Raw genomic sequence first — 22,918 nt, forward strand, 5'->3', positions numbered from 1 at the left:
ACATTAGTTTGAGGTTTTTGGGTTCTCGCATTGGATTTGAAAATCTTGAACATCCTGAAATATTCGCGTCAGAAATATAGTTGAAAAAAAAAAACATATTGCGTATATTTTTCACGCTCAGCATTATTTCAAATAATTCTACGTTAAAGCTTCATAATATAAGTGTATTTGCAACATGAGAACACAAAAATTGCTCGTTACTGAAGTTAGATGTTACGTATCACTGGCGAGAACTAAAATACACACTCGCGTGTTTCTGAATAAGCTAAATGATTGCCAGAAGTAAACACGTGTTAATGACAAACCAAACTGCAGTAAACACGTGCTAACAACATCATGTCAGTGTTAAGAAGACTACAAGTTGTCGCTCTACCACTCTGGTTCTGGGGTAGAGCGCCTGCCTTGTGACTTGTAGGACCCGGGTTCGCGCCCCGGCTTCTCCAAGGCGGATTGCCCAGACAAAATGGTGGCATTTTCTCTGGTAGGAATACAATCCCTTGTAACAAGTCAGGCTACCAAAGAAACGGTGGGTGGAACAGAAAAAAACCTTCCAGGTGGCTACCAAATGGGGAGCCTGTTTCTTTTCTTGGGCTCCCCATGCGGTGGCCATTCCGGGGGTTTCTCCGGGGGAACGGAGTTTTGCAAAAAATAAATATATTTGTTTTTAGTTTTGTATAAATAATTGCACATAAAAAATTTAAAAACATATGTTTGAATTTGTGTGAGTCAGTGTGTCGCACGTGGAGATGTATGCATTATTAGATTCGTCTGTCTGCGCACTCACCATGCTTCGGAAGTTTAACAAGTTGGGAACACTGAAGGACTTACCAACCCTAGTAGTGAGCGAAACTATCAATTGTCAAGTAGCCATGGTGACTGCGAAGAACTTACTGTCCATGCAGCTGAATTTTGGTACTTCTTGATATTCCAAATACTGCCTACAGCTGATTTAGAAAAAAAAAGTTTAAATTTCGTAATTAAAATATACTTTTATTCGAATTACTCTCTCTTTAAAAAAAATTTCAAACATAAATTTTATTTGAAAACACCATAAGCAGATATTTATACCACGCTCGGAACTGTTTTAAAAAAAATTCTACATTAAATTTCGTGTCGGATTTTAGTGTTATAAGTGTATTTGCAACATGATAACACGTGAATTGTCTCGTTACCGAGGTTAGATGTTACAAAGTGGTTAGTACCGACCAATAGATGTGCGGATAAGCACCGAGGTAGGGCATTGCCTCAGAAAGAAATAATCAACTTTTTTTCTGTTATCACACCACTGACCACTTCATATTCGAGCAGTGCTGGTTTTTTGAGTGGCCAGTGTGAATTTCTTGAAGAGAATATTACACTTAATTTAATGCAGTGTTCAAGCAGTTACTCTAACACTTCGGAAACTAAAACCTAAATAAATAAAACATATTTAAATTAAATTAAACCATTTTAAATTTTTACAAATTTAATAACAATAATAACAAACATAACATTCTTACTATTTAAAGTAACTTAAATATTACATACAATTCTAACTTAAATATTACATAATTTTACAAGATTATAAATTAAATAATTTTATAGCTGATAGGTTCTAGGCTCGAGAAACACAAGTCAATTCTATTAATTAAAAATACATTTGTATCAATTTGTATCAACAACGTTTAATTTATAATTTTTTTTTAAAATTGATCGAAATTCAGCTACTATACGGAATATAGTTACCTAATGACAGATAAAGTCTAAAAATACATGTACATAAATAAAGTATTAAAATGTATTAGGTTTTTTAATAAACATATATAATCAGTCGACACCCTCATTCTGTACTGAATAACGAACGTGAAATTCAATCACACTTCAAATTCACTATTTATATACTAATACTAAACATTATCAAAGTGCAAGTAGTAACGTCATATTTCTCTTCAAAGTCACAAGACCTTAAAAATAAAATTGTGAAACTAAACAAATAATGTATATAACATATTCTAATAGGTGCAGATAACAACAATAACGACAGTCTCACAGAATATCAACATTTATACGTTTTTCAAAGTCACTGCAAAGTACTCTTATGCAGTTAGCAGGAGAATAAAAAGTTTTTATGAACGCACCTGTTGAATTTTTTTTGTGCACAGGAAAAAAACAGTTTGTGCATCTCATTTTTTTTGCTGGCGCCTTTGTTCTTGTGCGTCTCTTCTTTCATCCGAATCCACCACGTGCTCCCAGATACTTGGGAGGTTTGCGAAGTGAAATTAATGAGCATACACTTTCTAAAGCGTTGGAACTACTTACGCGATTAGAGACTCCGATCCTATTACGCAGTGGGTAAAAATAAACGAATTATATCTGTTCGAGAAAAAAAAAAGAGCGCGTGTAACTCAGTTCACGTGATGGAATTGAAACCTCTTTGGCAATTCAAACCTCGACTCATAAGTATATCGTGAGGGGTAATTTGGCAGAAAGAGAGAAAAAAGACAATTTTCTAAAAAAAAATTACACAGCGCGGGGTTTTCTACTTTAATTTATTTTTTCGAGTATTTAAGAATGCCAACTTATTTCCGTTCGTATTTATTAGAAATTTAATTAAAATAATAAGTTTAAAACCCCGCTGTGTTGCCCTCTGCCCACATACTGCCTTACTAGATGCCAGCAAGTCGGATGGTTGACCCACCTATCCCTGCAGCATGGAGGGGTTCAACCCGAGCCGCACTAAGCCACGTGGAACTTGTGGACCCGCCCAGTTTTCTGCACCGTCCGCAACCTATTCTCCACCATTTTAGCGTCAGGCCTCAAATACACTTAAGTTTTTAGTTATGTTAAGGGAAAAAAAAATGTTTCCAAAAAGGTTCCGTTCAAATTCGGCCTTGAGATTGTACTCCCGTCGCGCCCAAGGGCGCCCATATGAAAATTTGTAAAATGGGTAGAGGGGGGGCAGAATTTGTAGGGGGCGGGGGGCAAACCATCACAAATGAAAAAAAAAAATGGCCGAAAATGGTCTTAGAGGACTCAAAAAATTTGGCCAAAATGCTCAAGGACACGCCTGAGAGCTAGCCGGCGGGGAGCAGAGGGGCTACTCGCGCTTGTCGGCGAACAGCCGCACCTCCAGCACCTCCTCGGCGGGCATGTCGCGGTCGCCCCAGCCCCACAGGCTGTCCCCGCGGTCAGACACCCCAGGGGCTCCGCCCTGCAGGCGGTGGCTGCCGTCCCCCGTGCGGCGCGCGCGGCGGGCGGCCATCTCGGGGGGCACGGTGCGCAGCTCGTAGGCCCAGCCCAGGCGCGCGAACAGGTCGATGAAGGCCGTGCTGAGGTTGGCGCGGTAGTCGCCCAGCTCGGCCGCCTTGTAGTCCCAGGGGAAGGCGTGGTGGTAGTTGTGCCAGCCCTCGCCGAAGGCCGCCAGCGCCACGGGCAGGTTCTCTGTGGCGCTGATGTTCCTGCGCGCACACACACGCCACGTGGCCGAAACTACCTCACGTCACGTGCTTAGTTCTCCAAACATCTGCGGCTTATACATACGGACCGGAACAATGACCTCTAGGATAGCCTCCATTAGCCTCTGCACATCTCAAGTAAACACGCGTGTTCATTAGGTACTAAATTGTGAGGCGTCTACACTGGGTAGCTCGTGATTCGACGCTATAGTCTCTCATTGGCCCAGAGAGCTCCAGTTAAACTGCGAGTCAATAGCAGAACCAGCAGAATTGTACGCATGTTTGAATTTCAGCCTATCAAGAAATGAATCCGCGAATTTTTCCGGGGGTCTATCGCGAATTCATTTCGCGATAGGCTAAAGTACAAATAGTTACACCTCAGTGCTGCCTCTGCCATTGGCTCACAACTCACCTGGATGACTCTGGGCCAATGAGAAACACCCAACCAAAGCTTTTTATCGAATCACAGGCTGCTACGTTGGGACGTCTCACAATACAGCAGCCAATGAGTGGGTGACATTTTGACCGAGTGTACGTAGAACTATGGAGTTCGTCCTGCAGGTCACTGAACCCGCGAATTTTTTTCCGGTCTCTATAGTTATATACCATGATAACAGCGGGCTGTAACTCGAATAGATCGCCAGGTACTCAACTTGTGTTTATGATAACCCCCAGAGACATAACTACTAGAATGGAATAGTTATTTTGTATCGTCTTTATCAAATGTTAAGGATGTGTTTGTGAAAGGGACAAGCACAGGACGACCAAAAAGTGACCGTGCCAGAGCATCTAGCCTGCGTAGTCCTGAGAAATTTGCTCGGTAAACAAGTCTTGAACTTCAGTTGCCAAAGATGACCGCGTGGAAGGTTTTAACAACACGTTTACACATGCGTCCATACTGGTTAAAGTTGCTACATGTCTTTAATCCAGATTGCTATGGTGTACACTGTAACATCGCACTTCAAGTGTTTGAGCGACAAGATGACTTTCTTGATCGTGTGGTGTTCAGTTGATGAGTCTAATTTCCATCTAAGTGTGAAGGTTCGTATCTGAGGATGTGTGAACATCTGTAAGAAAAAAACTAAGTTAGTTTACCTCCAATTATATGAATGATTTTTTGACGTGATAACGTCTTATAAATCGATTAACGTAGGCTGCACGCACGAAAAAGCATGAAACATTTTCACGTTCCGCCTGAGCCGTGCGTGCAAGAACCATACAACCACCGTGCGAAAAAAATCTTCTACAATATCAAACAGGTTAAAGCGTTTTTTTAAAACTAATTGTTCGTGATTATATTCAAACAAATTATTTAAATTAATATTTTTACAAAAAACTGTAAATAATATTTGAAAATTAAAAAAGTATGTAATTTTTTCATCAATGTTTTCTTATGACGTTATCACGAAATATTATCGTCCGTAAACCGACTTTACAGACAACCCCCCTTTTTTAACGCGACGTCTAATAAATCGATGAACGCAGGCTGCACGCACGAAATAGTGTCCCGTTACGCTGTGTCCCGTTAAGCTCATTGTACGCTTGCGCCGCATCTATATCTCTTCAACTCGATCGGAACAACCATCGATTTGACTTTTTCGAGGGACATTAAACTTGAAACACTCCCATTCGTTTCCTACTTTTCCTATCATCGTAATATCCTTAACAGAATAACACAGATTGGAAGAAGTTAAATAGCAAACATGTATGAAATATATAGTTAAAATTATATCTTCGTTAAAGTAATAAACATATTTGAATTAATGAGTGCAAATAAAAGTAAATTTATCAATTAAATTGTAGATTTCATTTCACTCCTTCTTTGTATCCATACCAAATTAGTGATAATTCAATAAAAATGATTCAAATTTTTTCATGAAAGTATGTAATCATTTCATCAATGTTTTGTTATGACGTTGTCACGTTAAACTATCGTCCGTAAACGGACTTTACAGACAACCAATTTTTTTTTTTAAATAGGTAGTGTAAACAGAAGTGTTAAAGCTGGGACACCCTGGGACTGGGAGCGGCAGGAGGCTGCACTCACTTGTCGAAGGGCCTCGTGCCCCACACGTGCGCCGCGCTGTTCACCAGCCACGTGATGTGCAGCGACAGCATGTAGCGGAAGATGGCGGCCACGTACCACGCCGTCCACGGCTCCTCCCCCCACAGCCTCACAGGCAGCCAGGCCGGCAGCACGAAGCACAGCAGCGGCATCACCACCAGGTACGTCCTGCGACCTCACCCCAGCTCAGTGTATCTCACAGTCACAGGCACCCAGTCACAGGCACACAGTCACAAGCAGCCAGGCCGGCAGCACGAAGCACAGCAGCGGCATCACCACCAGGTACGTCCTGCGACGTAAAAGTCAGCACCGGAAGTCAAACGCGCAAAGTACTATTTAATTTAGAATGTTAATAATGTGCCGGTCGTGTAAGCAATGCCACATATTCTAGAAGTTCAGTTAATAAGTAAATCAATAAACCTTAGGACCACAGATTGTGTTGGGACCACAGACTGATGGTTGGGACCACTGGTGGTGTTCGGACTACAGACTGATGGTTGGGACCACTGATGGTGTTGGGACCACAGCCTGGAAGTACTTGGGACTGCAGATTGGTAGTGTTCGGACCAAAGACTGGTTAGTTGGGACCACATACTGATGGTTGGGAACACTGGTAGTGTTGGGACCACAGCCTGGAAGTACTTGGGACTACAGATTGGTGGTGTTCGGACCAAAGACTCGTAAGTTGGGACCACAGACAAATGGTTGGGACCACTGGTGGTGTTGGGACTACAGACTGATGGTTGGGACCACTGATGGTGTTGGGACCACAGTCTGGAAGTACTTGGGACTGCAGATTGGTAGTGTTCGGACCAAAGACTGGTTAGTTGGGACCACATACTGATGGTTGGGAACACTGGTAGTGTTGGGACCACAGCCTGGAAGTACTTGGGACTACAGATTGGTGGTGTTCGGACCAAAGACTCGTAAGTTGGGACCACAGATTGATGGTTGGGACCACTGGTGGTGTTGGGACTACAGACTAATGGTTGGGACCACTGATGGTGTTGGGACCACAGCCTGGAAATACTTGGGACTGCAGATTGGTAGTGTTTGGACCAAAGACTGGTTAGTTGGGACCACATACTGATGGTTGGGAACACTGGTGGTGTTGGGACGACAGCCTGGAAGTACTTGGGACTACAGATTGGTGGTGTTCGGACCAAAGACTGGTAAGTTGGGACCACAGACTGATGGTTCGGACCACTGATGGTATTGGGACTACAGACTGATGGTTGGGACCACTGATGGTGTTGGGACCACAGCCTGGAAGTACTTGGGACTGCAGATTGGTAGTGTTCGGACCAAAGACTGGTAAGTTGGGACCACAGACTGATGGTTGGGAACACTGGTAGTGTTGGGACCACAGACTGATGATTAGGACTACAGACTGATGGTTGGGACCACTGATGGTGTTAGGACCACAGCCTGGAAGTACTTGGGACTACAGATTGGTGGTGTTCGGACCAAAGACTGGTAAGTTGGGACCACAGACTGATTGTTGGGACCACTGGTGGTGTTGGGACCACACACTGATGATTGGGACCACTGGTAGTGTTGGGACCACACACTGATGGTTGGGAACACTGGTGGTGTTGGGACCACAGACTGATTGTTGGGAACACTGGTGGTGTTGGGACCACAGCCTGGAAGAACTTGTGACTGCAGATTGGTAGTGTTCGGACCAAAGACTAGTAAGTTGGGACCACAGACTGATGATTAGGACCACTGGTGGTGTTGGGACTACAGACTGATGGTTGGGACCACTGATGGTGTTGGGACCACAGTCTGGAAGTACTTGGGACTGCAGATTGGTAGTGTTCGGACCAAAGACTGGTTAGTTGGGACCACATACTGATGGTTGGGAACACTGGTAGTGTTGGGACCACAGCCTGGAAGTACTTGGGACTACAGATTGGTGGTATTCGGACCAAAGACTCGTAAGTTGGGACCACAGATTGATGGTTGGGACCACTGGTGGTGTTGGGACTACAGACTGATGGTTGGGACCACTGATGGTGTTGGGACCACAGCCTGGAAGTACTTGGGACTGCAGATTGGTAGTGTTTGGACCAAAGACTGGTTAGTTGGGACCACATACTGATGGTTGGGAACACTGGTGGTGTTGGGACGACAGCCTGGAAGTACTTGGGACTACAGATTGGTGGTGTTCGGACCAAAGACTGGTAAGTTGGGACCACAGACTGATGGTTGGGACCACTGATGGTATTGGGACTACAGACTGATGGTTGGGACCACTGATGGTGTTGGGACCACAGCCTGGAAGTACTTGGGACTGCAGATTGGTAGTGTTCGGACCAAAGACTGGTAAGTTGGGACCACAGACTGATGATTAGGACTACAGACTGATGGTTGGGACCACTGATGGTGTTAGGACCACAGCCTGGAAGTACTTGGGACTACAGATTGGTGGTGTTCGGACCAAAGACTGGTAAGTTGGGACCACAGACTGATTGTTGGGACCACTGGTGGTGTTGGGACCACACACTGATGATTGGGACCACTGGTAGTGTTGGGACCACACACTGATGGTTGGGAACACTGGTGGTGTTGGGACCACAGACTGATTGTTGGGAACACTGGTGGTGTTGGGACCACAGCCTGGAAGAACTTGTGACTGCAGATTGGTAGTGTTCGGACCAAAGACTAGTAAGTTGGGACCACAGACTGATGATTAGGACCACTGGTGGTGTTGGGACCACAGACTGATGGTTGGGACCACTGGTAGTGTTGGGACTACAGACTGATGATTGGGACCACTGATGGTGTTGGGACCACAGCCTGGAAGTACTTGGGACTGCAGATTGGTGGTGTTGGGACCAACTACTGGTGAGTGAGACTGGTTGTGTTGGGACCACAGACTGGTTGTGTTGGACCACGGACTGGAGGTGTCGGGACCACAGGTCAGCGGGCGCGCAGTCGTACCTGCGCTGCCACACGACGATGGGGTCCGTGTCCAGGTCGCTCATGTCCACCGTGCTGCCCCTCTCCTTGACGGCCGGGTGTTTGCGCAGCATGAGCCAGCCCATGTGCGAGAAGAAGAAGCCCCGCTTGGAGTTGTGCGGGTCGGCGTCAGTGTCGCTGAACTTGTGGTGCACCCGGTGGTCGCGCACCCACTCGTAGATGTGGTTCTGCAGCACATTCAACAAATTGCAGCCAGGGGCGTAGCCAGGCGGGGTGTTTAGGGGTTCAACCCCCCCCCCCCCCCTTAGCACCAAATCTTTAATTAATTTCTTATTCATCACTCAAACAAATTTCATATTAAAATTAATAAAATTTTTACCATTACAATATTTAAATTTAAGAACAGAAAACTGCTAAAATAGCACTATTTTACTCCTTAAAATCCAATTTTTTCCCGGGGGAGGACCACCGGACCCCCCGCTTTAATACGGGGGGGGGGGGGGCATGCTTCTTAACACCCCCCCCCCCCATACACAAATCCTGACTACGCCACTGGTTGCAGCACATTCAACAACTGTGATGTTCCGGTACAATTGTTTCAAACATATTGTTAATGTTGAGAACTCTTAAGTACAGAAATGTCACATACGAAACACCTTTTTTTTTTTTGCGCAAAAAAAAATCATAAAAATGTAGCGTCCTAACAGCATCGAGTTAATTTACCCGTAATGCCATGCAACCAAACATACTTCAGTTATACGCGGGTTGCCTACCTTCTAGCAGAATCAAAACAGCTATGAAGTTACAGCTGATATCGTGAACTTACCATGCTGAAACTCTTTCTTAATGCTCTCACTCTTACCAACTTTAAACGCAAAAAAAAAATTATTATGATGATTTCAATTTTATACTTAAAAATAACAGTTCTCAAGTAATTACTTTTTACGGATATATTTTCTTTTCAGATATACTATTTTTAATTTTGACTTGACTTGAGTGAAGATTGGACAAATAAATAACAATTTTAAGGTTAGTTATAAAGAGTTGCGAGCATAAATGTTTGAAAGGAGTTATCCGTCACAAGAACTCGAATGCAAAACACCTGGAATACAAGACTTTAAAACTTAATTAAATTATTTATAGATAATATATTTTTTGACGTGACAACGTCTAATAAATCGATGAACGCCGGCTGCACGCATGAAAAAGTGTCCCGTTACGCACATTGTTCCGTTACGCTGTGTCCCGTTACGCTAATAAATTGACTAAAAAATTATGGTGATTCATATAATTGATGATAGATATTTGATTACAGTTTATTTATATGAAAACTTGTTCATAATTATATTTAAACTTTATAGCTAATGGCCAGTTTTTAAAATTAATTACAAGTCTACACGTAAACTGTTTCGTCGACTGTTTACAAAGTGAAGTGAAAAGTTAATGTGGTTTTCATTGCTTATTACAACAACAATGTCGGCAATAAAGGTTAATTATTCTTGCATTTTAAAAATCTGATTACTAGTATAATTTCAAGTATTTATTCTTTTATTATTAAAATAAAAAAGATTCAATTTTATTCATAAAAGTATGCAATCATTTCATCAATGTTTTGTTATGACGTTGTCACGTTAAACTATCGTCCGTAAACCGACTTTACAGACAACCAATTTTTTTCCAAATCGTGTGCGCATCACGCATGATACAGTGGCAGTGATGCGCCGAGTGGACTCTTTTCTCATCCGAGGACCGAGTTATGCGGCTTTATGACTAGACATGAGCCTGGCGCTTCAGTGGACACGGCCTCCCGTGTGGACTGCCATAGGCTTCTGGGATCTCTGCGAGCGTCAGTCAGGCCAAGACAACACCTCGTGTGTTGTTGTTGTTGTTGTTGTGTACCTGCGATTTTTTTTCCTAACCTAACTAAAATTAAGTGTATTTTGGAGGGGTCCGGGTTAGGCAGGGACCTAGGTGCGTCTCAGACCGAAGCCTATACGCCTAGTCATGCTGGGATCAGCCATGCAGGGAGAGGGTCGCATGCATCATGTGCTAGGAGGGGATTGGCCAGCCATGGCAGCGATTGGCGCCATGACTAACTCCCCTCACTCTTAAATCTAGACTATAACTAGAGATAGGTTGGGCCCAGGTAAAACCTGCATAGACACAGGGAAAACCCTGGGCACATTCATGCGGGATGCAAATTGGCATGCATTACGTGTAGGAATTTACAGGAGACAGAGGATGGTCTGGATGAAGTGTGCCACGCCGGGACATCTCGGGGGGACAGCTGGACAGCTGGGGCGGACAGCAGTCACCTGGAAGGCCATGGTCTGCAGCACGGCGAGCAGCAGGCGCAGCGGCCACTTGGCCTTGTAGGCGCGGTGGCACCAGAGTCGGTGCGCTCCGGCCGTCACCCCCACGGCTCCCAGCATCGCCACCAGCACGGCTGTAGCCAACCACAACACGCCCCGGCGTCACTCTCCTGCCTCCCGCCAGCACTGGACAACTCTCACATTTACTCCGAATTCATCATCACAGTGGACCAAACTTATTATGTAGAGACCGGAAAAATTCGCGGATTCATTTCGTGATAGGCTGAATTTCGAACATGTGTACAATTCTGCTGGTTCTGCTATTGGATCGCGGTTTCACTGGAGCTCTCTGGGCCAATGAGAGACCATTGACCAAAGAAGCGTCGAATCACAAGCTACCCAGTGGAGACGACTCACAATTTAGCACCCAATGAACACACGTATTTACTTGAGAAGTGCAGATGATAATGGAGGCTATCCTAGAGGCCATTGAATCCGCGAATTTTTCCGGACAAAAAAAAATTTCCGTGAAAAACTGTGCAAAACTGCAATTGCGTGAGTCCAAAAATAACTGCTTTAAATCAAAATTCCCCATTGCATGAATCATTTAAAGAACGTAGTAACAGGGTCGTCAGCGGCAGCGGTAGGACAGCGCTTCGACGCGAGATCTGTCACCGTTGCGGAGGGTAGATGTGTGTGTGTGTGTGTGTGTGTGTGTGTGGTGGGCAGAGGGGTAGTCACGCCCTAAAGGTGGGGGGGGGGGAATTGTTTGGTGAGCCTTGACCGAGAGAGAACAGCGAAGGTCAGAAGCAGGCGTGATAGCGACCAGTAACCACGCGGGGTTACGACTTCCACCCAGGTGATCAACTTAACAAACATCCGACTGTAAAGTCAATGTCGGAGCCTCTGTTTCAACAGTGATTGCTTCATCCCGAGACCCCGGGCAGGAGCGGAGTGCGACGTCAACAAGGTCGAGGCAGCTACGTGACGGCGATGGTCGCGTCGACCTTGCTGCAGCACTGCCCCCCGCCGACAGACGAAGAACCCACCGCCGCGCGAAGAAGCAGTCGGGTGACTTCGTGGTAACCGGTCCCCGCGCGTGAATGGACGCGGCGACGCGGGAGAAATAAACGGCAGTTGTAAACGCAGGACAAACCGGCCCAAGCTCGGCGCGTGGGTATCAATCAGAACTTCATCACCACGTGTCTGTTGTCAGACGGCGGGGCGTGTGTCACTTCTGACAAGTGCTCACGTCCATCTTATTCACACCTTGTTTTGGCTTGACTAAGTTCTTTCTCTTGACTTCACTTTCCTTCTACCTACCTAGCCTTTGATAATACCGCTTGGGCCTCATTAAAACACTGCCCCACAAAAATGGTCTTACTTCGTGGTATCATATTTGAAAGATTTGTGCAATGGGAGTGCATGACTTGATGTAAGCTTTTGGACATACGCCATTGCTAAGCACATGTATGTCTGTAGAAGAAAACTACAAAAAAGCCGAAAGACAAAAACACAAATTAAGCAAAAAATTGCTGTTGTCAACAGGATATATACACCACATAATATTCCATAACAGGAATATGGTCAACAAACAAAGAAAAAACAAAGAAAAATGGACTAAGAGAACGAAAAAAAAACCACAAATATGACAGCACAAAAATATTCAACCCAAAAAAATTCAGCGCAACAGTTGAAACGAGACAAAAACACGACAAAACGAAAAGACGAAACAAACACAATAGTTTTCCAAAACAGACTGTTAGAGTACACAGGAAAACAGACGATATATGTACCTACGACCCCCACTAAGACGCGGTAATGAGAAACGAGCAGTCCTCTGATAGGACGTGAACCCGAGAGCCCATGTTATTGACTGGTGTAATGCTTTGGGGATAGTTGGTTTGCTATACTTAGAGACCGGAAAAATTCGCAAATTCATTTCGCGATAGGCTACAATACAAATAGTTATACCTCAGTGCTGCATCTGCTATTGGCCCACAACTCACCTGGATGACTCTGGGCCAGTGAGAAACACGCAACCAAAGCTTTATCGAATCACAGGCTGCTACGTTGGGACGTCTCACAATACATCAGCCAATGAGTGGGTGGCATTTGACCGAGTGTACGTAGAACTATGTTTATCCTGCAGGCCATTGAACCCGCGAATTTTTCCGGTCCCAAGCTATATATTTTTATGGTTAGGGACAGGAAAAATTCGCGGATACAATGACCTCTAGGATAGCCTCCATTATCCTCTGCACATCTCAAGTAAACACGCTTGTTCATTGGGTACTAAATTGCGAGTCGTCTCCACTGGGTAGCTTGTGATTCGACGCTTCTTTGGTCGATGGTCTCTCATCGGCCCAGAGAGCTCCAGTTAAACCGCGAGCCAATAGCAGAACCAGCAGAATTGTACACATGTTTGAATTTCAGCCCATCACGAAATGAATCCGCGAATTTTGCCGGTCTCTAGTTAGAGTGTTCGTGCTCGGATGACAGCAGACTCGACAGTAAGGTTCGCTGACCCCAGAGGACGGTGGCCAGCCGGGCGGAGGTGAAGATGAGGTAGACGCCGTACAGCGCCCCCGCGTGCAGGTACACGAAGCCCAGCACGTTGCGCCACACGATTCGCCACTCGTAGCCGGGCGGGGGCGGCTCTGTGCGGGGGGCGGCGGCGGCGGCCTCCCGCGCCGGGGGCGGCGAGCAGTCCTCGGGCAGCAGGAACAGTGCGGAGGCGGCCGTCGTCAGGTGGGGCGCCATCTTGGTCCGCTCCTCCGCTTCGCGTCCGGGTCTGCGCACGTCATGAACACTCCGACAGTCCCTCACGTCAACAGTTTGGGGCGACTGGATTGTTGCCCATTGGAAGGGCAGCCCTTTAGGATTTTTCTGACTGGTTTATTTGTACAGAGACTGGAAGAGCAGCCCATCCAATTTCTGAAAACACGCTCCTTTAGGGGTTTAAATAATCCTGAAAACTTGCCCCTTTAATGGGCAGCCCATCAGGATTTATCTAACAGTAGTGTTTTTGAAAGGTTGTCTGAATTTTTGCCCCTTGGAAGGGCAGCCCATCAGGATTTTTCTGACAGTGGTGTTTTTGAAAGCTTGTCCTAATTGTTTCCCCTTAGATGGGCAACCGTTCAGGATTTTTCTGACAGTGGTTAGTTTGTAAAGTGACCTAACCTAACCTAACCTAACATAATCTAACCTAACCTAACCTAACCTAAACTAACCACTGTCAGAAAAATCCTGAAGGGCTGCCCATCCAAGGGGCAACAATTCAGACAACCTTTCAAAAACACCATTGCCAGAAAAATCCTGAAGGGCTGCCCATCCAACGGGCAACAATTCAGCTCCCCCAACAGTTTCACTCACTTCAACTTAAAACACAGCCTGTCTCTCACGCCTTTCACATCCAGGAGCGGGAATCATATTGTAATATTGTACGGTAAAGGAAAAGGGGGATGTTGTTGGCCTCAGTTTTTGTAACCTCTCCCAATTTTGCCCTGGGATGGAGTGACAGCTCCGAGTCGACGACCAAGGCGGGGAGTTGCTACCACCCAGAAGCTACGCCGTCAGAACCTCGCCTGCCTGCCGTCTCGCTGCCCGACCAAACTCCACTCGACTTGGTAAGACACTTCATCGGAGAACTGTTTGCGGAGATAACGACGACACAGTTGAGGCAGCGAGACCACTTGGGGTGAAACTTGCAAAGGGGCTAGCGGTGACGGAGGCGGGGCTTCGAGCTGACGGCGTGTGAGCATGAAAACCCACCGGTAAGAGACATTTTTATCTTTTGTTTCGACTAGAAACATCCCGGAAGGAACGGTAACTACAATTAGAAGAAATAACTGGAAGTTCAATACTTGCGGGAAAACTGATTGAGTCGTTCCTGTTGCAGAGCTCAGACACTTGTAAATGCCAAACAAGGACTTGCATCATTTGCAGCGATAGCCACATGAGAACAGCATACATTTTTGGGAGGTCGAGTCCGAAATTTTGATCAATAGTAGCCTCTTAAAAGGCTATTTTGATGTTTCACTGGCGCCTTGAATGTGTTATCAGAACTATGGAGTATAGTTTTTTTTTACATCTCTTGAATGTATTTAGTTGCAGGGAAATTATGACGAAGAAGTTTATTTTGCCATAGGACCGTAACTGGTTTCATCTGAAAACACATTAGAAAGGTTTTGTTTTGTAAATTTTAGCGCCTTCTCGAGCGAAAGAAAACTTTTACATTAGCGAGAAAAAAACTTTAGTTTGCAATGTATGTTAATTACGGCTGTAGTTGTTTAGAGGAAAAAAAAACATTATAATGAACATTTTAAATTAAACTGTGAATTGATGTGTAAAATTCGTTTCTGAATTCCAAAAAAAAAAAAAAAAAAATGAGTAGCAAAAAATGATTGGTTCCAAGTACGACCTACATAAATGCAAATAAGCCATAATTATTAGAGACAGGAAAAATACGCGGATTCATTTCGCGATAGGAATTCAAACATGTGTAGAATTCTGCTGGTTATGCTATTGGCTCGCGGTTTAACTGGAGCTCTCTGGGCCAATGAGAGACGATCGACCAAAGAAGCGTCGAATCACAAGCTACCCAGTGGAGACGCTTCACAATTTAGTACCCAATGAACACGCGTGTTTACTTGAGAAATGCAGAGGATAATGGAGGCTATCCTAGAGGTCATTGAATCCGCGAATTTTTTCCGGTCCCTAATAATTATAGAAATCATATACTATATTGTTATTGGCTCAATTTCCTTCGAGCATATGATTGTTAGGGCCAGGAATTTTTCGTGAAAAGATTCCGAGACCAGCTGAAAGTTAAAACACTTTAGCATCGCCTGTGTTTCTTGATTGGGTGAGATTCTTTCAGGTACGTGCATACTTTCAGCACACCAATCACAGTGATTCAGTACGGATTCAAACGCGTCCTGAGTGGCTCGGTCAAATAAGGCAACGACGTTTCTCGCAGACGACCGCCAACCACAAGGAAGAAACCCGTGGGTGCGGGTATAACTTGTTGCAGTCTAATAGGCGTCCAGATTTATTCGCGAAAAATGCTTTCCCCTAATAATTGTACATTTTCTTAGCATTAGCGCAGAGCACTGTGCGGAGAATTAGCTGGCGGCAGGGACTGTACCCTGAACACAGTTGGTACTCCTGGGTGCATGAGCTGCGATGAGAGTACAGACAACCTCTCGAGGAGACATGACGCGATGGAGTTTGAAATCGCAACGGTACACCTTTCTTCCTTTCTTGGTTCACAATTGACCCGAACAGACGCTAAAGTTGTTGTTTTTCTTTTTGTGTGTGCCAGATGACCCCGTTTTATTTTTCACGACGTCATCTATTCTTGCCAATCATTCTGTCTTTCTTCTCGCGCTCTTTCCTATCTCTGTTTTCCTCCTTTCTCCGTCCTCCTTGTACGCCGAGCAAGGGGACAAGGGGGGTAACTGCTCAAGCAGCAAGACGCACGGCAACCACACCAGCGATGCTGGGACAGTCAGGCAGACTTGACCAGTTGCAGTTGTATGAAGAAATCGACAAACAACACAAAACAAAACCAAAATCATCCGATGTAAAATGTCAGCACAGAGAACTCCGTGGAAGGTATTTAGTCAGAACAATAGCACAGCACAGACGTAGACAGTGATCTGGCTACAACGCGCTGTCTTTACATTCAACACCGACTGATTTGGCTTGTTTCCTGCGTGATTGGGAATTCGCATTTCTTTGTCCGTTGTTCCGGGTTTCTCCATGACACGCAGTGGAAACTATGGCAAAATGGCGTTATGTCCAAAATAATTAGGGACCGGAAAAATTCGCGGATTCAATGACCTCTAGGATAGCCTCCATTATGCTCTGCATATCTCAAGTAAACACGCGTGTTCATTGGGTACTAAATTGTGAGGCGTCTCCACTGGGTAGCTTGTGATTCGACGCTTCTTTGGTCGATGGTCTCTCATTGGCCCAGAGAGCTCCAGTTAAACCGCGAGCCAATAGCAGAACCAGCAGAATTGTACACGTGTTTGAATTTCAGCCTATCACGAAATGAATCCGCGAATTTTTCCGGTCTCTAGCAAGAACCATCCAGAGAACGCTCTGTGCCGTCCTGTAGTCTGGGGTCGCAGCCACGGCCCTCGCCCCAAGAACCTCCAAGGACCACTCCAAGCCACGTGACTCGGCGTCTCTCCTCCGGGAATGTCCGTTATTTCCCCGGGCAGCGTTAACGAGACCGCCTGCAGTGCGCTCTCGGCTCCCGCCGACAGGAGCGGTGTTGCCGGGTCTCCTCTGCCGGCCAGTCATTGGACACCTCCAGTGCAAACATTCTTCACATTCTTCTGAAGTTTGGCAACAATTAAGTTAAATATGAGGAAATCAGTGGGTTTAAATTGTTTATTAAGTTTTGTTCTTTATGTCTTTTCAAGAACCTTTACACCGGAAACTAAACTTCAGAAATGTACACATAAAAATCGCTGGCTTTCGCGGCCATTGTCTGCATTTTCTTGGCTTCTGGGTGTAGGCCGTGTCAGGTAATTGTCTTGCGACGTTTCGGCAGTCATCGCAGCTGCCATCATCAGGTAGACTAAGTCACCCAATTTTTTTTCATGTTTGTGACAATTTTTTTTCTATGTGCTGTTTTCGTAAAAATATTTTTTTTTCAAATATATAGAAAGAGTCCAGATAAAAGCATGTGCTAGCGAAAGTGAAGAAAAAAAAATACCGTTGCTAAGCCGCTACAAAATAAATCGCTCTTCACTACATGGCTGTTATAGATCCACTCAAATTTTTCTATTGAACGAAACAGAAAATACAAATATATATAATTTTTTTTTTAAAAACGGGCGCGACAACTGTGTCCATTCCCTCTGGGTTCCACACACAAGGTCCGACTTTATGCCTTGAAGCTGAAATTCCATTACATGGGGATTACACTCAAGGTATTCTATTGTCGACCATTTCAACAGTTAACGTGACCTTCTTTGCTACTTTCAAACAGAAGTCTTAAAAAAAAAACACTCAAAATATATGATTAGCATCTTAGATTTTTTTTCACCTGTCTATACGAGTACAAGTTTCAGTTTTTAAGGTTTTGTTTCAACGTGTTTTTTTTTAGTAGTGAAATGAGTATAAAAGGGTGTTTAACATTATTTAATGAAAATAAAAAGCTTGGTTACGCAATACTGCGAGTTACAACCTACTATGCTGCAGGTAACTTTCATCTCTACTGACCGCTGTGCATTTTACCGAGGCCACCACTCGGAAGTCTTGCAACAGCTCGCTTCCGAAAATAATTTTACGAGTGTTGTCGGACGTGAAGTCGAGGAACGTTTTTTTCCTGGTGTAAGTATGGAGCGGTAATTACGCCTATTTATTCCTAGTGCAACGGGGCGGTAATTTGTTTCCAAGAAACGCGGCACGGTTTGTGCATGCACGTATTTAGAACCTCCAGCCTCGCGGCACTTCCTGCACGTGAGCGCGGACACGTGAGGGAGAGGCGATGGTTCACGCCTCAACAACATCCGTGGCAGCTGTGTTGGGAACACAACAAGGTCAGTGTTTTTTATACTGCGCGTCTTGCGTGAGTGCTCCGTCGCTCCTCGTACATAGAGCGAGCACAGCTGTAGAGCGAGCACAGCTGTAGAGCGAGCACAGCTGTAGAGGGAGCACAGCTGTAGAGCGAGCACAGCTGTAGAGCGAGCACAGCTGTAGAGCGAGCACAGCTGCAGAGCGAGCACAGCTGTAGAGGGAGCACAGCTGTAGAGCGAGCACAGCTGTAGAGCGAGTTTAGGTTCCTGCGCCTCGGGACGACAGAATATTATCCACTTGGAAAGAGTTCCTTTCATACTTTTGGTGGCGGTAGTGTAGCTGGGTAGAAACTGGAAAGGTGCCCTTTCCGATTTCTTAAAATGCATATTATTTTCTGATTTAAAAACGTGAAAGTTATCCCCTCTGGAAACATATCCCAAAATGGCTGTCAGATAAGTAATGTATCAATACAAGCACCTAGTTCCTCAGTTTCATAATAGGTAGCGCTGATAGGGAGTGTCCACAGAATACATTTTAAATTGTCTTCTCTTTTGTCTTTTGTTCTGCGTGTAAACTCTACTTCGATCAGAATATATGATCGGAGGAAAATTCTTATCCCGTGTATTGTCTGTGTTAGTGCACCGTACTTATCTAAAATGACCTAACCTTACCTAAACTAACCAAGGGGATAACTTTCACTTAAATAGTTAATTTCATATTTTTAACTATTATCTCATCAAGAAGTTGCATGGAGCTACTAAGGTTCTGTATTTGAAACCTGTAATTTGTAAATAATATTCCAAGGCCAATATCTGACCGCTTTCATTTTTTTGCAACTACGACCTTTCTTTGTGCGATAGCCCCTCCCGAAATGTCATACTGAAGCCGCCATTGGTCCCCACGCCACATGAACACTCTGAAGTCACAGTTGCGGTGTGCTCAGAGGCGGGCCCCGTGGTCCTGCGGCGGAGGCTGTGCGGACCACAGGGGGGAAGATCACGAGGCAGATGGTATCGCCGACAGCGGGCAGGTCCTGTCGGCGGCCGGACACCGCAGTTAGCTATCAGGTGTTCGGGAGGGCATCTGGGGTCCCCCTCTGTCAGCCCTGGCTTCGAGGCACGTGTCTCACACTCCGTGCTGCCGGTACACAGACCACGCTCTCCGCTATTGAACCTCCGCCTTCTTTCCTTCGCAGTCGCCACACACGATCACAATACCGACAGTCGAGATATAACAGTTTTTTTTACGTTCTTTTTTAAAAAAATACCACGAACATATCAAATGTTTCTAATAAGGGGGGGGGGGGGGGGTGGATTGTTTGGCTGTAAAGTCGGTTTATAGACGATAATTTTACGTGATAACGTCATAGGAAAACATTTGATGGAAAAATTTGCATACTTTTTTTTAGTTTTCAAATGTTATTTACAGTTATTTTTTTGCGAAATTTAATTTTAAATAATTTTGTTTAAATATAATCACGAACAATTAGTTAAAAAAAAACCGTCTTAACCTGTTTGATATTATAGAAGATTTTCTCGCACGGTGGTTGGCCGGTTCTTGCACGCTCGGCTCAGGCGGAACGTGACAATTTTTTCGTGCGTGCAGCCGGCGTTCATCGATTTATAAGACGTTATCACGTCAAAAGTATTACGTTTAAATGCTAGATTTCTATGTCGATAGGCAATAAATATATTTAATGAGTATTAAATCTGTATGGAAAGACTAGGGATTAATTCGGTAGCATAATGGAGTAGCAGCCCTGAATTTATTCGCGGAGGAGGTGGGGGATTTAATCAGCCACATACCTAGTCATGCACTGTGTCTGTTAGTTTAATCTGACGTGATGCAGTATCGCAGCTCGTTGCTAACACCATTCTGTGCGAAATAAAATAAAAAAGTTAGATCTTCTTACTGTCCCAGTAAATAATTAACTAGGGATTTGTTGTTTCATATAGTGGTTTTGGTCCATATATAGGTAGGTATTATAATATCTCAAGTTTCAACGGGAATTTAGTCTGCAAGTTTGGAATTTTCAAAAGGGGTGATTGTGTGATCGAAACCGAGTGTTTGTATGTATGTGTAAGTTATGATACACGTTATTGACGTAAGTTCCCTTGAAATACAAAAAATGAAACTATTATTATGAAACTCGAATGATTGAGATATTAAAACATTTAAGGTATGATCTGTTAAGTAATTTACGTGGAGGGAATAACCAATCAACATGTACGGCGCCTGGTGAACTACAGAAGCATGGATGAAGTGTACATGATTGGTTCTAACCTGGTGTTGCTTGCTTGCTCGAGGCGAGTCATGAAGGAGGGGCCAATCACGTGACCTGGGGGTCACACACCCCCGTGACGACAGAGTTACTCCCCCCCCCCCCCCCCCCCCCCCGCGGGAGACTGCTTCTCCGTGGTGACGAACAAACACAGCATCACGGCGAGAGAGGAATGTGAAAGTCAATGCCAACTGTCCAGAGGCCACGAACACTGGCAGAACATATTCCAACAACAACAAAAAACGAATCCTATTGTGATAGCTTCAAAATTATAATTAAAATTAAAAAAACTAAAATACAAAGGTTTTATCAGTCACACAGTAAAAAGTTTATAAAATAATAGTTTTAAAGTACGCGCTTTTGTCAGTAACGGACTAAAAATGATGGCTAGTAGCCAACTGAAGAGTTCCACTGTCCACCTCCTGGGTCAAACTTCAGATCAGTTCTGTGGAACCAAATTATTGTATTGTCATCCGGATTGCATATACTTGCGTAGTTTCAAATCGATACGACAATTAGAAGTAGGTTAAAATCGACTTCCAAGATTTGTTTACATAGTTAATCAGTTCAAGTGAAGCTAATAAAAGCGTGTTAATAAATGGAATACTATTGTGGTTATTTAATATTTATAAGGACACAATAATTATTGGTTAGTGATAACATAAACTAACTTATGATCGTTAAACACACAGAATTTTAATATGAAGTTTTTGGTCAACTAACTATAGTAATAATTACATTTTCCACTATTTTAAGGTAAAATTTATTCAAAATTGATTCACTCAGTCACGGTTTGAAAAGGTTTAAAGGGGCACACATGCGCGCGCGCACACACACAAACACACACACGCACACACCTAAGGACGTTCATACATGAAGGTGACCCCAAAAGACGTACTTTCCAAATGAAAGTAGGCTAGAACTGTGTGTCTCCCGTGAGTGGCTTAATGCTGCTGGTCTACTCATTAACATGAAGGGAAAAAAGTGAACTACACAGAGCTTCAATACACTTGAACGTGACGCAGCAGAGTTGTAAAAATAAAATAAAAACTTCCAGGCCAGTGACTTGCTAGTGTAAAATATGTCGAATACGTTATTAATTGACTTGATGAAAGCTTTTGGACATACGTCATTGCTAAGCGAAAGCTTACATCAAGTAATGCACTCCCATTGCACAAAATCTTTCAAAGATAACGTTATTAATTACTAAAAAAAATTCAGATTAATCCAAACTGGTTCTGCAAATGTTATTTTAATGACTTATTTTTTAATGAACTAAACGCATTCTGCCCCCCCCCCCCCCCAACCCACAACCTCCCAGACATATTTTACACTAACACAATCAACTAACCAGAACCAGGTTGAAGGCAGAATTTTCTTAATTGGGGCATCATCAATGAAATAAACTGCAGATAGCTGTCCTGTAAGGTTGACATGAAATATTGGTATTTAATGTCATTCTATTCAAGATAGATAAGTGTGCAATAACCCTTATCTCCACGTGTCCATGAATTCGGGCATGTTACACGGCTAGGGTATTTATGATCAACATTGTCACATTAAAACATGTGTAAGCTTGCTTCCCGTTGGACAGGCATGCTCTGTTGCAGCGCTGGCCAGGTAGGAACCACACTGTTAGGGTTAATGACAATTCTGTAAAGTAAAAAAAAATCGTTCTTTAGTGATAACAATGTCATACTTGTTGACCAATCTATCACTTTCGTTGGAAGGGATAAAGGCTTTTTAGATATTCCTTTTATTTAGTTCATCTCTTTTCTACCACTGAGGGCCCCGCCTACCCGGGCAAACATACGGTGTGCAGAGCTTCAGAATAAATCACGTGATTTGAAAATTACTCCGGATATCAGAGTGGTTTATTTTTTCACGAAAAGAGTTTAAGAATACGCTGAGAGAGTGTGGGTAAATATGTTTCCGTATCTCGTTTCTAAACTGTATTTTTTAGAAGAGTTGAAAATGGCTAAAACGCGTGTTTTCAGAAAAACACCTGGTGCAGATAATGAAAGCACGCCTTTATCTTCGTTTCTCCGCCCTCTAATGCCGTGGTTTCCGCTGAAATCCCACAGCCGGCCACAGTCTTGCGGGAAGCCTAAGATGTACATCAAGTTCTATCCCTGCCCGAACACGCCCGAATATTCACCTTCGGCCAACCTCGGGGTTATTTATATATATTTCTATTTCTATGTTTATTTTAACGTAGCTATACTAACCTAACTAACCGTCCATAGTGTTTTAAAGAATTTTAATGTAGCTAACCTAACCGACCAATTTTAATATTTGAATTCATTTTTCCTGCGCAAAAATAAAACAAATCCCGAGGTTGGCCGAAGGTGAATATTCGGGC

At 44.1% G+C, this 22,918-nt stretch overlaps 1 protein-coding gene across 1 annotated transcript in view; it reads right to left on the minus strand.

The window, feature by feature from the left end:
• Positions 1-1,571: 1,571 nt before the first annotated feature.
• LOC134543033 (acyl-CoA Delta-9 desaturase-like) overlaps positions 1,572-22,918 on the minus strand; it is a 74,006-nt gene continuing 52,659 nt past the window's right edge. The window contains exons 3-7 of the mRNA XM_063387731.1: positions 13,265-13,530; positions 10,740-10,870; positions 8,446-8,651; positions 5,482-5,667; positions 1,572-3,437 (exon numbers count right to left, since the gene is read on the minus strand). Coding sequence (XP_063243801.1) covers positions 3,077-3,437; positions 5,482-5,667; positions 8,446-8,651; positions 10,740-10,870; positions 13,265-13,530 — 1,150 coding nt within the window. The 3' untranslated portion in view covers positions 1,572-3,076. The remainder of the gene's footprint in view (positions 3,438-5,481; positions 5,668-8,445; positions 8,652-10,739; positions 10,871-13,264; positions 13,531-22,918) is intronic.

Source organism: Bacillus rossius (assembly GCF_032445375.1).
Source record: "Bacillus rossius redtenbacheri isolate Brsri chromosome 9 unlocalized genomic scaffold, Brsri_v3 Brsri_v3_scf9_2, whole genome shotgun sequence".
In the NCBI taxonomy this organism is placed as follows: domain Eukaryota; kingdom Metazoa; phylum Arthropoda; class Insecta; order Phasmatodea; family Bacillidae; genus Bacillus; species Bacillus rossius.